At 42.0% G+C, this 16,534-nt stretch overlaps 1 protein-coding gene across 2 annotated transcripts in view; it reads left to right on the plus strand.

Annotated features, from left to right (window-relative positions):
- Positions 1 to 16,534, plus strand: part of ACBD5 (acyl-CoA binding domain containing 5) — a 58,036-nt gene that overhangs the window by 14,683 nt on the left and 26,819 nt on the right. The window contains exons 5-6 of one of the 2 annotated variants that reach the window (XM_073629814.1): positions 7,573 to 7,687; positions 7,802 to 7,834. In XM_073629814.1, coding sequence (XP_073485915.1) covers positions 7,573 to 7,687; positions 7,802 to 7,834 — 148 coding nt within the window. The remainder of the gene's footprint in view (positions 1 to 7,572; positions 7,688 to 7,801; positions 7,835 to 16,534) is intronic. The other variant, XM_073629815.1, reaches the window with a different exon arrangement.

Genomic DNA, 16,534 nt, shown 5'->3' on the forward strand with positions numbered 1-16,534 from the left:
TGCACAATTGTCAGCTAAAGCGACGTAGTGCCTAATCACAAAAGGTGCTGTGGTCAGGAAGGGGGTAAATTCTTCTGGGGCTGAAGTGGTTAAATATACACACAGGCAGAATGTCGGGAGACATATGCTGGTACAAAAAATATCGGCCGTCATTCTGCCCATGTATGTCAGTCGGACAAAAGCCAGCCGCGCACGCTGGAAAACCAGCAGCTAACCGACTCCCGATCAGCGCTCTCATCCAGTGGCGGAGAGCGCTCATCGGACTGTTCTGGTGGGGGGACTGTCCCCCTGTCAGAACACAACAACTCGGCAGGGGAGATCGCTGAACAAACCTCGCATGGTTAGTACAGTAGCTCCCGACCAGAGCTGTCAGTAGTTTTTTTTTTTTTTTTTTTTTTTTTTTTTTTTTTTTTCATGCAACTCGTGGGGTTGCACAAAAAAAAAACAAAAAAAAAACTGTATATCAGGTGTCTTGTTTCAGCTGCCTATATGGAATTATTTTTCTATTGTCAGGCAGTGTTGTTTGTTCAAATTACTTTAAAGCTTAAAGTGATACTAAACGCACACTATTTAATTTACATTGTCCCTTCTATTTCTGTATATGGATAATTATTTTAAACATCCAAGTACCTTTTTCCTAATCGATATACAGCTGTCACAAGACCCCGATCTTTCCCAGCCTGTCTGCAGGGAAACAAGCAGGTGAAGCTTCTAGTCCTCTGCTGCTTGTCACATGTTTTAATATAAAAAACAAAAACAAAAAAAACGACCTCTTTGGGATACAGAGTAAAAATAATTAATATTAATAAACTGTTTTATATTGTCATATAAATTTTAAATCAAATCTTTATTTTTTTTAACAATAACATGGTGTGGGCGGATTTCTGCCAGTAATAGGCTGTGTCACACCCCTTCAGCCTGTATGTTAGAATAAGGAGGTGAAGCCTCCATCAATCTACATGAAATATCCCTCCCCCTTTTGTGTTTAGCTTGTTAGTGGGCATGGAGGAGGGAGGGAGCGAGTGGGCTGTCATTTACCACTATGTATACGCCCACATGTGTGACACTATAGTCACATGGGCTGCTCAGATGTGATAGAGAGGAAATGCTTAGCATAGAAACTCACTGAAAACTGAGCGTGTGCAGAGTTGGTAACACTGCTCTGCAAAATCCTTAGCTTAATTGGGGACATGGACAGAAGGTGGAGATGACAACAGGATCAACCAGGTTTTTTGTAAAATGCAAAAAACTAATCTCATAGTGACTGAGTGAATATGAACAGCATGTAATGCACCATTTATTTATTTATTTATTTATTTATTTATTTATTTATTTATTTTTTTAATGTGGATTTAGTGACACTTTCCAAAAAAAATATTGTAGCTCTGTATTCAATAATACATTTATAATTTTATCTTTTTTTATTTATTGCAAGTAGTGCAATTGCCTACATTTTTACTTGGTATCAGCCACTGCAAAAGAGCTTGGACTGAGAAAGGGAAAAGCAGCACAATGAGCCGGTCTGCATATTGCTAGAACAGAACAGAGTGACAGAGGAGCTTCTTCAGCTGCGTCTTCTTTCACTGATCAGTCACAGGATGAGGAAGGGACAAGACCTGTTCGTGTTGCCTAACTGCAGCGGAGTATTATCCGGTCTCTTACCCTGCCAGGCAGGGCTGTACTTTGTGGCAGAGTTGTGTTAATCTCAGAAATAGATTAATAGAGATTAACAGTAGCAAACTGCATTAGTCATTGGTAGAGCTGATCTATTAGGTAAAGAGCAGTGGCGTAACTAGAACCTTCATGGGCCCCGATGCAAGAAACCATTTCCTCTGAGCCCGGTGGCATTCAGCAGCTGCAGGAGGAAAATGGAGAGATCTGTTCCTCTGTCAGTGTTTCTCAATCTTTTTCCAGTCGGGGCACCCTTGAAGTATACCCCTAGGCTGCACTGCAACCGCTCCGCAACTGTGTGCATTGCATGCAGTTGCAGCATAGTGATAATGCATTTAGGGGTTAAAACAGACGGTCAGGAGGTAACATATTGCCTTTTTTACCGGTTGTCAAATGCCTCTGAAAAGCGATCTGAGCATGACTCACTTTTCAGAGGAACAGCAATTTTTTTTTTTTTTTTGCTGTACTATGAAAAAGCAAGAAAAAAAAATTGGTTCTGATTGTACACACACAGGGGGTCAGAATTAAACACGCATACATAATATAAATATATAGATATCTCTATCTCAGCCGCCTTTGTCACTCCTCCTATCAAGGCATACAGGGGGCCCGGCCGCCATGGCGACCTCAGCGACCCCCTATACTTCCGCCACTGGTGAAGAGGATATATTAGGCTCTGAACAAATCAAGAGTTTTCTATAAAGAGCAGCTCATGAACTATAAACCATTGATCTGGGTCATGAATCCTCTGGAGGAACATAATAAGCATTGTGCTGGGATTTTATTACAGCTAAGTAGATTGTCCAATTACAGTGAAAGCCATTCACACCTTTTGTAATCCTTCAGGGTTTGTATAGAATTTCAGACTAATATTGGCAGCAAAAGGTTGCAGGTGATCACACGCATACAGAAACAAATGGCTGTTTGAATATTTATGTGTTTAATATGTTATGCAATGGAAGATGCAGGTTAAAAATACAGATGGCTTTATTCATAATAACCAACAAAGTTCCTTTTTTTTTTTTTTTTTTTTCTCATCACATCTGATTGCCTGTTAGGCCTCTTTCACACTGGAGCGGTTTGCAGGCGCTATTGCGCTAATAACAGCACCTGCAAACCGACCCGAATCAGCCGCTGCTGTCTCTTCAGTGTGAAAGCCTTGAGGGCTTTCACACTGGAGCAGTGCTTTAGCAGGACGGGAAAAAGTCCTGCTAGCAGCATCTTCGGAGCGGGGAAGGAGCGGTGTATACACCGCTCCTTCACATTGGAATCAATGGGACAGCGCGGCTATACCACCGGCTTTGCGGTGGTCTTTAACCCTTTCTTGGCCGCTAGCAGGGGGTAAAACCGCCCCGCTAGCGGCCGAATACTGACGGAAAAGCGCCACTAACAATAGCGGTGCTTTGACGCCGCCCCCCGCCCCGGTGTGAAAGGGGCCTTATGGTTTGCCATCTTCATCAGGTCTAGTTATGCTACTGAGTGTGGTTTTTTTTTTTTTTTTTTTTTTTTTTTTTTTTTTTCTTTTTTTTTTCTTCTCAAAGTCTAAGGGCCAATTCACACTGGCTTGCACTATAAAATGTATTGAAAATGCTTGTACATTTCCATCCATTTTAGTCACATTTTTAACGTCTTTAATGCAGAATAGCAAAAAAAAAGTAGGTGCCTGGTTACTCACTATACACATACAATATTTCAATTTATCACTATACACATGCAATACTTCAATTTATTGCTATCCACAATCCAATAAGTACAATGAAGTTATGCTATATGGTAACCCAAAAAAATCAGTCCATGTATAGTAAAGTATAGATAACATATAAAAAAAAAAAAAAAAGCTCTAAAGGACCTTGTTGGAGAGGGGTGATTAAAGTGTGTGTTAACCCACTCATACAAATGTACATAATCCTGCTGGTTCCCTAATGACAGGCGTCTGGTTTTTTTTTTTTTTTTTTTTTTTATTAAAAAAAAAAATGCCTTATTTACCGGATTTCGGAATGGTTCCCTGCTTCACGTCACTGGCTGGCTGACTCCTCTGCCCGGCTGAAATATAGCGGACGGGGCCGAGTTTTCCCTGCTGATATCAGCCGGGATGCGAGGAGAAGAGAGGGAGCCGGCCGGTCATGTGGCCACGGGAAGCCGCTCTGAAATACAGTAAAGGAGGCATTTTTTTTAATTGCACACAGAGACAGGAGCCCCTGTTAGGGAATCAGCAGGATTCTATACATTTTAAACAGTTATGAGAGTAGCAGGAGTGGAGGGGGTGAGCACTGACAGAGGGGCAGACAGGCAGGCAGGGAGGCGAGGGGGGACACACAGGAGCACATAGGATGACGGAGGCACGTAAATTGACCACGGTGTCAGGGCTCAGCAACCATGATACACCGTGTTCAGTTTACAGGGTGGAGGGCAGAAACTGACAGGATCAGCCAGGTATTTCAGGTGATACAGGGAGCCAATTCGATTGGCTGAGGCGAAGATTGTCAGATTATCTGCCTGTCTCAGCCAATCGGAGGAAGCTTTGTATTTATTCATAAAATACAAAGCTTCCCATGAATGGCTGCACAGTGCTCAGCCTGTTGGGACTGTAAGTTATCGTCCCACTGCCAGAATACAGAGCTGTATACTGTATTTAGGTGAGGCTATGTACAGTTAATTCAGTGCGTCCAGAAAAGTGTACCTGTTAATTCAGTAAATAGTTTGTTTGGGCCAGCTTGACCCAAACTAGCTACTTAAAGGGACATTAAACATGGAGTTGGGCTTTAGTGAATTTTTGTAGTGTCGTGTTTTATTTATTTATTTATTTATTTTTTTTGAGCAGGAACCGCAGCTAGGAAAACTTCTTGCTCCCTCTGAAACTAGGTTCACAAAATTAAGTCTAAAGCCAAAGGAGAGTGTCTTAGGTTCCAGTAGAGGTACTGTTACTGGACAGGGGGATGGCAGGTAGATGTGGCTTATCCCTGAAGCCAAGCATATCAAACCAAATGAAACAAGTTCTATAGTTATTAAAACCGATATATCTCTGATCTTGGTGTCTGCTCTGGTAAAAGGCCATTTTTTTTTTTTCATTACTCTAAGGCCCCTTTCACACTGGGGCGGTAGGGGGCGTCGGCGGTAAAACAGCGCTATATTACCGCGGTATTCGGCCGCTAGCGGTGCAGTTTTAACCCCCCGCTGGTGGCCGAAAAAGGGTTAAAACCCCTCGTATAGCGCGGCTATAGCCGCGGTATTACCGCGGTATAGCCGTGCTGTCCCATTGATTTCAATGGGCAGGAGCGGTGAATACACCGCTCCTTCACCGCTCCAAAGAAGCGGCTGACAGGAGATTATTTCTTCTCCTGCCAGCGCACCACTTCAGTGTGAAAGCCCTCGGGCTTTCACACTGAACAAACAGCGGAGGCTGTTTAGGGGCGGTTTGCAGGAGCTATTTTTAGCGCAATAACGCCTGCAAACTGCCCCAGTGTGAAAGGGGTCTTAGGCCCATTTCACACATGTGGACCATATGTTTAGTCACCTTTTTGCAAAGAAAAAAACGTTTTGTTTTTTTTTCCGCTCCGCCAGTTAGCGTCCCTTAAACAGTAGCGTCCCGTAGCCATATTTACTTGCAAAAACAGACCGTTTGTCCATTTTACATCCATTTTTCGTCCGATCTGTTTTTTTAGTGGAAGAAAAATAGTGTTTTGATCCATTCCAAAAAATGGATGTTAATGGAAGGGGGTGTAAAAGGGTGATCGTCCATTTATGTCCGTTGTTCCATAGAGATGCATTGATGTCTGTTTTGGATGAAAAATGGAAAAACTGTGCACATGTGAAAGGGACCTTAGGTTTTACAATGGGGCAAGACTCTACACCAATCTGGAAAAGTAATAGAATGGAGATCAGTTTTACACCTGCACATCTAGTTGTTATGTAATCCCTGGGCGCAGCTTCAGGCGGCACAGTGGTGTAGTGGATAGCACTCTCGCCTAGCAGTAAAAAGAGTCGCTGGTTCGAATCCAAACCACGACACTACCTGCCTGGCGTTTGCATCTTCTCCCTGTGCCTGTGTGGGTTTCCTCCGGGTACTCCGGTTTCCTCCCACACTCCAAAGACATGCTAGTAGGTTAATTAGCTTCTGTCCAAAATTGTCCCTAGTATATGAATGGGGACCTTGGATTGAGTGTAGGGACTGATGTGAGTGTGCGATGTACAGGGTTAGGACAATTGTAGACATGCACCCACACTCACTCAGGTTGAACTGGATGGACTGGTGTCTTTATTCAACCTTACTAACTATGTAGCTTTGGGGTGCTAGCATGTGTACTGTACATGGCTTTTTACTTTGGGAAGATTGAAAGGAGAACTTTCTCCTGTCAGATGGAGCTATACAAATATTGGGTTTTCAACCAGACTGGAGGAACGGATATGTCCATAGTTAAATAGCGATGTTCCGAAGAGCGGCATTAGTAGTTGCTGAAGATTATTCAGAGTCTTTGCCAGGGGAAGGAGGACAGGTAAAAGCTGGAACCCTCTTCATATTTTTACATTTGAGGATATTTAATCAAGCGTTTGACGTCCCATTAATTATTATCCCTCCAGATTTTTATGGTGTAGCAGTAGATTTTTAAGAGAAAATAACTCTAATACACATCCAGGTAGAGTGAAGGTATGTAACTTATGTTCAGTTCATTTATTTTGTCAACCAAACAATCTAGAGTCTCTTGTTTGTTCAATTTGTGTGTTGCCTTTACTTGTTATCTGAAAATAGTTAAAGTGGAACTTTACTCAGAAAATTAAGTCCTGATAGATCAATTCTTGTTGGCCCCTTTTGTAAAACATTAAAAATAAGTGCCCATACTGATTAAAATCCAGTAATGCACGGTCTCACCTTGCTCTGTACATGCCCTGTTGCTCTCTATTTTTAGGCACTTCCGAATTTGTAGAGGCCGTTTTGCTGACAGCCTTAAAGTTGAATGAAACCCTCCTATCCTTTACAGCCAAGGAAGCTGCTTCGGTTTGATCTGCAACTGCCATGGTGCTGCACATGTAATCGGTTATGACACCAGCCATTTGATGGTTTGACAGTTTGGTTGAGAACACAAGCAAATGTGACGGTTACATTCCTGGAATGCCAGGATTGCTAACTGTTTTTTGAACCCAGTAAATCGATGGGTTTAGTTGCGCTTTATGATTTACTGCTGTTCAGGGGCTCTGGGCGTCAGCAAATGGCAGCCACCAGCAGGAAAAAAACAGACCAATCATTGCTAGTAAGGAGGGATGGGGCAGGGCCAAGCCATGCTCTGTGTGTCTTGTGGACACACAGTGAGGCTCGGGAGAAAGCACACATGAGTGCCCCCATAGCAAGTGACTTGCTATGGGGGCACTTGGCAGAGGAGATGAACCAAAATCGCTGCCGGGGGATGTGAGGAGGATCGGGGCTGCTCTTGCTCATTGCATAGAGCATGGAAGTAGAACAGGTTTGTCATTAAAAAAAAAAAATGCTGAACAAAATATTTCAGGGCCAATTCACACCACCACAACAGGGCCCATTTGATGCAGCCCCAATTCAATACCCAGCTGAAATCTGTTGTTCATTAGGCCCAGATTACACCCACACGCTGTGCTGATATGCTCTGGGTGAAAAAGTGTTAATTCACATCAACACAAGCCTTCCCTTTTTTTTTTTTTTTTTCTTTCTTTCTTTCTTTCTTTCTTTCTTTCTTTCTTTCTTTCTTTCTTTCTTTCTTTCTTTCTTTTACGCATATGATGTGAATCCAGCATAAGTGTATTGTAAACGGGTGACCTGGGACGTCTTGTACCAGCACACTTGGAGCATCTTGTTGACAGAGGATTACATTCTAGATTGTACAGAAAGTGAATCAATATGCCGTTTTATTTCACCTCTTGCCTTTTGGACACTAGATTCTTGAGAGCATGCCAATGACGGAGAAAGTGGAAGAATTACTTCAAGTCATAGGTCCGTTTTATGAAATAGTGGAAGACAAAAAACATGGGCGAGGATCTGGTGTAACGTCAGGTTGGCCTCACTCCTGCTTGTATTGTAGAGCAAATCTAGTTCATCTCTTATATCCCTGTCCTTTCTCCACCAAATCAACCTCTGTCTCTCTGCTCTCTCTCTGTTACATGCCAGTACGATTGGATAAAGTTGCTAAGTCTTTAGAAGGTAGGAAGATTATTTTGATCTGTTTCTGTTACTTTATTGCATCTTTAAAGTGGTTGTAAATGTTTTTACATATACCCAGGGACGTGACTGGCCTCAGGTGATAGAGATGAAGCAAATCCTCCTACATAAGTTACACCTCTTTATCTGCAGTCTTCTCTTCATCCATTCAAAGTTCAACATTTTTAAAGCATGCCTGAGAGTTCATAAAAAAAACAGGGCAGAGAGCTGAAACTACACACTGCAGAACTCAGTGAGGAGGTCTCTGAAAACTGATTGGAGGGAAGGATCAACCACCCCCCCCCCTTGCACACAGGAACAGAACTGAGGCTGGCAATCAGCTGGTGATTACTCCCGTCACCTTTTTTTCTCTTGGTGTCAGAAACACTTGTCAGAAGTGATTTATGCTGTAAGCAGAGGAAGGAGGCAGCAGTCAGAAATGACACTTTGTGCTCTTAATTGAGACAAATGCACACTGTATAAGGATATGCTTTTTGTTTTTTTTTTTTTTGTTTTTTTTTTCATTTCCGAGGTTTACAGCCACTTTAAAGCCTGGGGTGCTCATTTAAAGGCAAAAATAACTCAAAACTGATATTTCTGCTTTGGATAGGACCTGGTAGATTGTATCACTTGCCTGTTTCATATACAGTGGGGAAGAAAGTATTCAGACCCCCTTAAATTTTTCACTCTTTGTTATATTGCAGCCATTTGCTAAAATCATTTAAGTTCATTTTTTTTCCTCATTAATGTACACACAGCACCCCATATTGACAGAAAAACACAGAATTGTTGACATTTTTTAAAATGTATTGATTTATTGATTGATTTATTAAAAAAGAAAAACTGAAATATCACATGGTCCTAAGTATTCAGACCATTTGCTCAGTATTTAGTAGAAGCTCCCTTATGATCTAATACAGACACAAGTCTTTTTGGGAAAGATGCAACAAGTTTTTCACACCTGGATTTGGGGATCCTCTGCCATTCCTCCTTGCAGATCCTCTCCAGTTCTGTCAGGTCCGTCTGTCAACGTTGGTGGACAGCCATTTTTAGGTCTCTCCAGAGATGCTCAATTGGGTTTAAGTCAGGGCTCTGGCTGGGCCATTCAAGAACAGTCACGGAGTTGTTGTGAAGCCACTCCTTCGTTATTTTAGCTGTGTGCTTATGGTCATTGTCTTGTTGGAAGGTAAACCTTCGGCCCAGTCTGAGGTCCTGAGCACTCTGGAGAAGGTTTTCGTCCAGGATATCCCTGTACTTGGCTGCATTCATCTTTCCCTCAATTGCAACCAGTCGTCCTGTCCCTGCACCTGAAAAACACCCCCACAGCATGATGCTGCCACCACCATGCTTCACTGTTGGGACTGTATTGGACAGGTGATGAGCAGTGCCTGGTTTTCTTCACACATACCGCTTAGAATTAAGGCCAAAAAGTTCTACCTTGGTCTCATCAGACCAGAGAATCTTATTTCTCACCATCTTGGAGTCCTTCAGGTGTTGTTTGTGTTTTTTTTTTTTTTTAGCAAACTCCATGCTGACTTTCATGTGTCTTGCACTGAGGAGAGGCTTCCGTCGGGCCACTCTGCCATAAAGCCCCAACTGGTGGAGGGCTGCAGTGATGGTTGACTTTCTACAACTTTCTCCCATCTCCCGACTGCATCTCTGGAGCTCAGCCACAGTGATCTTTTGGGTTCTTCTTTTCCTCTCTCACCAAGGCTCTTCTCCCCCCGATAGCTCAGTTTGGCTGGACGACCAGCTCTAGGAAGGGTTCTGGTCGTCCCAAATGCCTTCTATTTAAGGATTACACTGTGCTCTTGGGAACCTTAAGTGCAGCAGAAATTTTTTTTTGTAACCTTGGCCAGATCTGTGCCTTGCCACAATTCTGTCTCTGAGCTCTTCAGGCAGTTCCTTTTGACCTCATGATTCTCATTTGCTCTGACATGCACTATGAGCTGTAAGGTCTTATATAGACAGGTGTGTGGCTTTCCTAATCAAGTCCAAGCAGTATAATCCAACACAGCTGGACTCAAATGAAGGTGTAGAACCATCTCAAGGATGATCAGAAGAAATGGACAGCACCTGAGTAAAATATATGAGTGTCACAGCAAAGGGTCTGAATACTTAGGACCATGTGATATTTCAGTTTTTTCTTTTTTAATAAATCAGCAAAAATGTCAACAATTCTGTGTTTTTCTGTCAATATGGGGTGCTGTGTGTACATTAATGAGGAAAAAATGAACTTAAATGATTTTAGCAAATGGCTGCAATATAACAAAGAGTGAAAAAATTAAGGGGGTCTGAATACTTTCCGTCCCCACTGTATCTCCCAGAGACTTTAAAGAGTAGTTTTTGTCAACACTTCCCACCTTTCTAATGAAGGTGCCACTTTCTTGTAGCTGGATTTCCACTTTATTTAACTAGCATTAATTAAACACCCAACTAGAGGCATGTGACACCATTATTCTTATTATTGCTTTGTGATGGTTTCATTAGCTGGGGGGGCTTGGGCTTTTGCTAGAGAGATTTTGCTGTTTGTGTCTACAGAAGGTATAAAGAATACAGAATGGGATCAATTTATTACTGATAATTTTAAAGTGGTAACCATGCAAAACTGAAATATGACTTGTGGGTAAGTTCCTAGAATATGAAGAGAAGTTTATGTGCACCCCCAGCAACTGATTAGCATTTGGACTATTTGGAGTAGTCGAATGTATATTTTTGGTTTCTGTAGAGTCCTGTAGTATGCAGGGTGCTCTTTATTTTATTGCTTAAATATTCAAAAATTGTGTTGAAAAATTAAAGAAATTAAAGATAATAAAGGCCTTTCCTAGTTGAAAAGAGGAATAGATCCCACCACTGGAAGTACCACCTCAGTCTCCTAGATGTCAGGTGCTTCACCAGTCAAAAGCCTGAGCGAGCTCGACGCACATCCAAGGAAAAGCAAAAGACGGCACACCAATGATATCACTGGATAAAACCGCCTGTGTTCCACAAATAAAACAAGGGGCTCATACCTGCCGAAAGACCACCCCTAACTGGTATGTTTCACCCTTTATGGGCTTTTAAATAAGCCTGTAATGGTGAAATGCGTCAGTGGAGGTGTTCCTCAGGCAGGGACTATCCCTATCTGTTGGCTGTGGAATAAAGTTGGTTTTATCCAGTGATGTACAGGGGTTTGCCTTTCCTTTTAAAGTGATTTTAAACACATAGATAGCTACCCTGTGAAGTGATTGACCTCATTTAATACACAGATATGAAAGAAATCCTTCTACATAAGTTGTACCTGTTTATCTTATGTTATCTACATCCATTCAAAGTGCTGAATTTTAAAGCTTGTCTGAGAGTTCAGAAAAAGGGGAGCAGAGAGCTGCAGTTACTCTGCAGAGCTCAGCGGGGGTTAACTCTGAGAGCTGATTGGAGACCCCCCCCAAATTCAAACAGGAACAGAGCTGAGGCTGTCAATCTGCTGGAGCAGAGGAACAAAGCAGAAGAGAGAAATTACTCTTAGTGCTCTGGATTGAGACAAGTACACACATTAGGGGCGTAGTATACTTTGTTCATATTTCATGTCTGAGGTTTACAACCACTTTAAAGTGGAACTTTAGTCAGAAAATGAAGACTTGCTAGATCACTTTATGCTTACCCCTTTTTAGGGTATATGTAAAACCTAAAAAATAAATGCCTATTTAAAATCCAGTAATACTGTCTCACCCTGCTCTGCACATGCTCAATTACGCTCTATTTTTTTTGGAACTGCAAAAAATCAGAGCCACTAGAGGCCGATCTGCTGACAGTCAAAAGATTTACTGCTGCTCAGGGGCTCTCAGCTTCAGCAAGATGGCAGCCTCAGGCAACAAGAAACAGGAACAATGGTGGAGGCAATATACAGCACACTAATTTTTGATAGCATAATTATTAATGTGGAATGCGTGTATGTTCCTTACATATATTCCTAAATATTATTTTTTTTAAGTTATGGGTAAAGTGTGTGTGTGGTGTGTTTGTTTTTTATTTATTTTAATTTTTTTTATAAATAGTTATGTCCTTAAGTGTGCCTTTGTGGAATTACCTCCATCAGTTTTATGTATAGTGACACCTCTGCAGCCTCCTGGTTTCAATGCCGCCAGGAACAGCAAAGTTTTAGATTTTTAACTGCAGCGTCACCTACTGGTGAAATATGGTATCTTGTCTCCTTCATTCATACGTAATACCCATCTATACATGTTTACATGCCCCTAGCAACGTGTGCAACAGAAGAGCTGTGGTTGGAGGAAAAAAGGAGACAATCTCTGTAATTACTTGGAAGGATCCAAAGTAGACTGGGGAGCTTCATTTTTTTTTTTTTTTTTTTTTTTTTTTTTTTGTTAATTTTGACCTTGGAAATGTCTGGTACAATTACCAATGCCCTGACTTGTGATCATGAAGGAGATAAATTAGAGCCAACTTCCATGGGCTGAATCATGTCCTGGGCTGTTTTTTTTTTTTTTTTTTTATTTAACACATGTTTTATATCCTCCAATAGAATGATGACAACAACCAGTGTTGCAATCAGTTTGCAAAGCACAGAGATCAGGGGGTGAAGGTTTAATGACAGAAAGCTGCAGTGTGTTGTTTGTGCTCTGTTCTTACTGCACTCATTTATCTGTTCTGTTCCCTATAATGTACACTCCAGTCTAAACTGCAAAATAAGCCTTGAGATGTATACAAGAAGTCCAGTATACTTGCTCACAGCTTCAGATTTTCATTTAGGCATTTGTGTAGTGCCCCAAAGCATCCCACCATATATTGTTGGCAATCTAGTGTCATGGGAACCCCTGCTTGTGATATAGGGAAGGAATTTTCTAATATACACAGGAAGTCTTATGCCTAAAGTGGTTGTAAACCCACAGAGGGGGGAAAAAACCTGAAAGACAAAGGCATAATGAACTAGTATGCATAGCATACTGGCGCATTATGAACGACTTACCTTAGATCAAAGCCCCCGCAGCGGTCCCGGCTGTGACTGTCAGGAGCCACGCGCGCGGGAGCCGCCGGTGACGACACAGCAGCTGAAGCAAGGCACGAGTGAGCCGTTTCTTCAGTGTGGATGACGTCGGCACATACTGATACAATGAATATCTCCTAAACGGTGCAAGTTTAGGCGATATTCAGGGAACCTACATCCTTCTTATAGGCTTACCTGTAGGTAAAAGTGGTGTGTAAGAGTTTACAACCACTTTAAAGTGGTATTAAACCTAAAAAGCAAACATTTTTACTTAATTGCAGCTTACCAATTCTTAGTTGTGATGGCTGCAGTGTTTTTTCTTTTTAGGTTTTCTTTTATTTTCACTTGGTATACCTGCCAGTGAGTCTGTTTTTCAATAGAACAAGCTGTCCTGCAGGGTTAGGAGTTGGAGGTGAGATAAACAATTTACCACTGACAGGGGTGCTTATAACTGTCATCTTTTATTTAGTTGGGTAAAACCTTTATACCAAAAGGAAAAAAAATGCTGTAACTGTTTATAAAGCTGGAGTTTTACTCCAATTTGTTAGTGTATATAAATCTGCTAGTCCATCTAACATTCCCCCCCCCCCCCCAGAATGACAATGCTACTGTCCAAAGGTGTCTCTGTGCTCCTTCATTCAGAGTGGGGGCGCTTGTAATACAGGAGATGTGTTACTGGCCAGATCACCAGGTGAAAACTGAGGGGAAAAGGCTTAAAAAAAAAAAAAAAAAAAAAAATACGGCCACCACATCTAATTATTGTTAAGCTGCAATGTATTACAATTTTGGCTTTGGATTTAAAGTGGTTGTAAACCCATACATGCACTCAATGAAGGGATTGGCCTCAAGTGATACAGAGATAAAACAATGAAACAAATCCTCCTACATATGTTGTATCTGTTTATTAGCAGCCCTCTCCTCTACATCTATTCAAAATGCAGAACTTGTACAGCTTGTCTGAGCTTTCAGAAAGAAGGGGACAGAGAGCTGAAGTTACGCTCAGCGAGGAGAGCTATTAAAACTGAGGAATGAGGCAGCAGAGAGAAATGGCACTTCATTATCTGGATTGAGACAAGTACACACGATGGAGGGATATGTTTTGTCCATATTCCATGTATGAAGTTTACAGCCACTTTTAGGAAATTTCATCTTCCAGTCAGATTCAAAGCAGCCTTGGATTTGTAATGAAAGACATATGGAGGCTGCAACTGCTAAGCTCCCTTGAAAATGCTGGTTGCCTGGCAGTCATTCTGATACAATGGTTTCGATACTTTTGTGGTCACTGAACCTAAACAAGTATGCAAGAGCTCAGAGTGCATTTGCTGCATCCATTTTCTGGGCAGGTGACAGTATTGAAGCTACAGACAACCAGCAGAGACAGCTAGTTGTACTATCATTTAGCCTTTTCAGGAGGTGATCAGCCATAGCAGCCTACATATTGTTCTCAGTGCTGGTTTCCTACTAATGAACTTTCCAATTTTAGCACAGCTGCAGTGTTTGCCAAGTAGCATTTATAGCTCAGTGATTGATTTCATGTGCTGCCTAGAATTGCTTTTTAACCACCTCAGTTCTGGGCACTTAAACACCCTTCCTGCCCAGGCCATTTTTCAGCTTTCAGCGCTCTCACACTTTGACAATTGCTCATACTACACTGTAACCATGTGAAATGGTTATATTTTCTTCACACAAATAGAGCTTTCTTTTGGTGGTATTTAATCACTCCTGAGTTTTAGGAGGTGTTCCTCCAGAGCACCCTAGAACCCCCAGATAGGATTTCAGTCCTTATCCACATACTATAGTGCAGTGCCCAAAGTTTGAGAGTCCGTATGCACATGGGTGTACTGCAGGACGGTTGTGGGTCTTCTGGAGTAACGGCCTTTGCTGCAGAATCGACTTATGCTGCAGCAGTGATTTGTTTAAAGTTCTCTATATAGTGTATTCCCTCCCTGCTGAGTGTTTCTTAGGACTATTCTTACATATATTGTGCTACAATATTTTGTTTTTGTGTTCAGATACATTTTAGGAATCTGTGTTCTTCTAAAATGGTAACGGGAAGGGAGCTCCAGTACACAGTCTGTGATTGACGGCCTCAGCTCTCGGCATTGACATCCATTCTCTGTGCAGGCTGCATTTGTTGCGTCCGAATCTGCCCTGAGCTGCACACACGCGACCTCTAGAGGTAGATGCAGCTGCTGCATGGACAAAAGTTAACATGCGTGCTGGAGCAGGGATCCAAATGTACACTGCCTTTCTTTCGGATCTGTGCACCTGCTCCTGCATGCATGTCAGATTTTGACATACAGCTGTATACAAGCAGCCACTGTGTCTGAATCCATTTCTGTAAGATGCCCGTGAGCGCCTTCTATATGGATTCTGGCTCTCAGACAGATGATAGGAACACATTTCAAAATAAGACTCCAGGCAATTGGCTAAACGCACAATTAAAATACATTCCCCCCAGCAAGTTATACCTCCCAAGCCACTCTTCCTCGTTTGCTGCCCACTCTCTCTCCTTTTTCAATCCTCATTTTGTGTTTTAGTTGGGGCTTTCATGTATGAAGGTGAGCATGTAACTACATTGCTGAAATACATTTATTTTTACTGTTGTACCCAGCAAATGATTTGGATTTTGGACAGATTTACATGCCTCTGCCATGCCTGAAGAGCCAAGAAGCTCTGTACTGCTCCTGATTCAGTTGTCCTTCCTGGGACACTCCCTTATTACAGAGACCAGGATGAAACAGGAATGTCATCTGACTGGCTGTGTATGGAAGGCACATGAATCACAAGATTTCTTGGCCTGAATTAAAAATCTTAGAAGGTGAAATGGTAAACAACTGTATTTCAGCAGTTTATTTAGATTTTTGTCTGGAGTTTTACTTAAAGAGCTATGGAACTCTGATAGTTGTGCCCAAAAACCAGGCAGGCAGTGGGCAAAGGATTGGTCACCAGTGCTATCTGTAGTCTCTCAGCAGCTGATTTTCCCATTACTGACCTGCCTTCTTCTGCATTGCTTCTATGTGTGGAGGAGGCCATCTTGGTAGAGGCAGGGATTTGCCTCCTCGTCGGCCTCCAGCCAGGAGACCATAGAGCAGCATAGGAGCGATCTCACCAAATCTCATCGGACTAGCAGTCAGTGGCAACAGTACCTTAGATCTTGCATTGTAGACATACTGTACAACTATGAGACTGGAGGTACAGGAGTACCAAGGCATACTGGCATTCTAAGAGGTGCACTTCTATTTTTCAGAAGGAATTCTAGACAAAAGGAATATTTCCAGCGTACTTCTTGGGCTCAATTAATATTAGATGTTGCCTAACGCATAGCAGATCTTCACTTTTTGAGTTCATGTCCACTTTAAAGAATGCATCATCCTTACATCTGGTTGGCATATGAACCTTACTGACAGTTGCACAAAATAACAGCATAAAGTAACATTAATACGTATAAATGATCTGTTTATACAGGGCTTGACCTTCTTTCTTCTCTACTCTCCGGTGGGATATTTCATACTATAACTTTCTGTCTTTAATATAATACTAGCTCTATGCTGTAAGGCCTACTTAAAGCAGAACTAAACACTCCCGCCTTGGTCAGCATCAACCTCCTCACCCAGGTTCAGAATCTTTGGCCATCAGCTGGGCTGGAATGATGCCATCCCATACATGGGCACAGGAATTTGTACATTTTGAAAGACTGAACAGGCAAGTAAGTTTGCTTT

This window comes from Aquarana catesbeiana, linkage group LG05 (genome assembly GCF_042186555.1).
Source record: "Aquarana catesbeiana isolate 2022-GZ linkage group LG05, ASM4218655v1, whole genome shotgun sequence".
NCBI classification, from domain to species: Eukaryota; Metazoa; Chordata; class Amphibia; order Anura; family Ranidae; genus Aquarana; species Aquarana catesbeiana.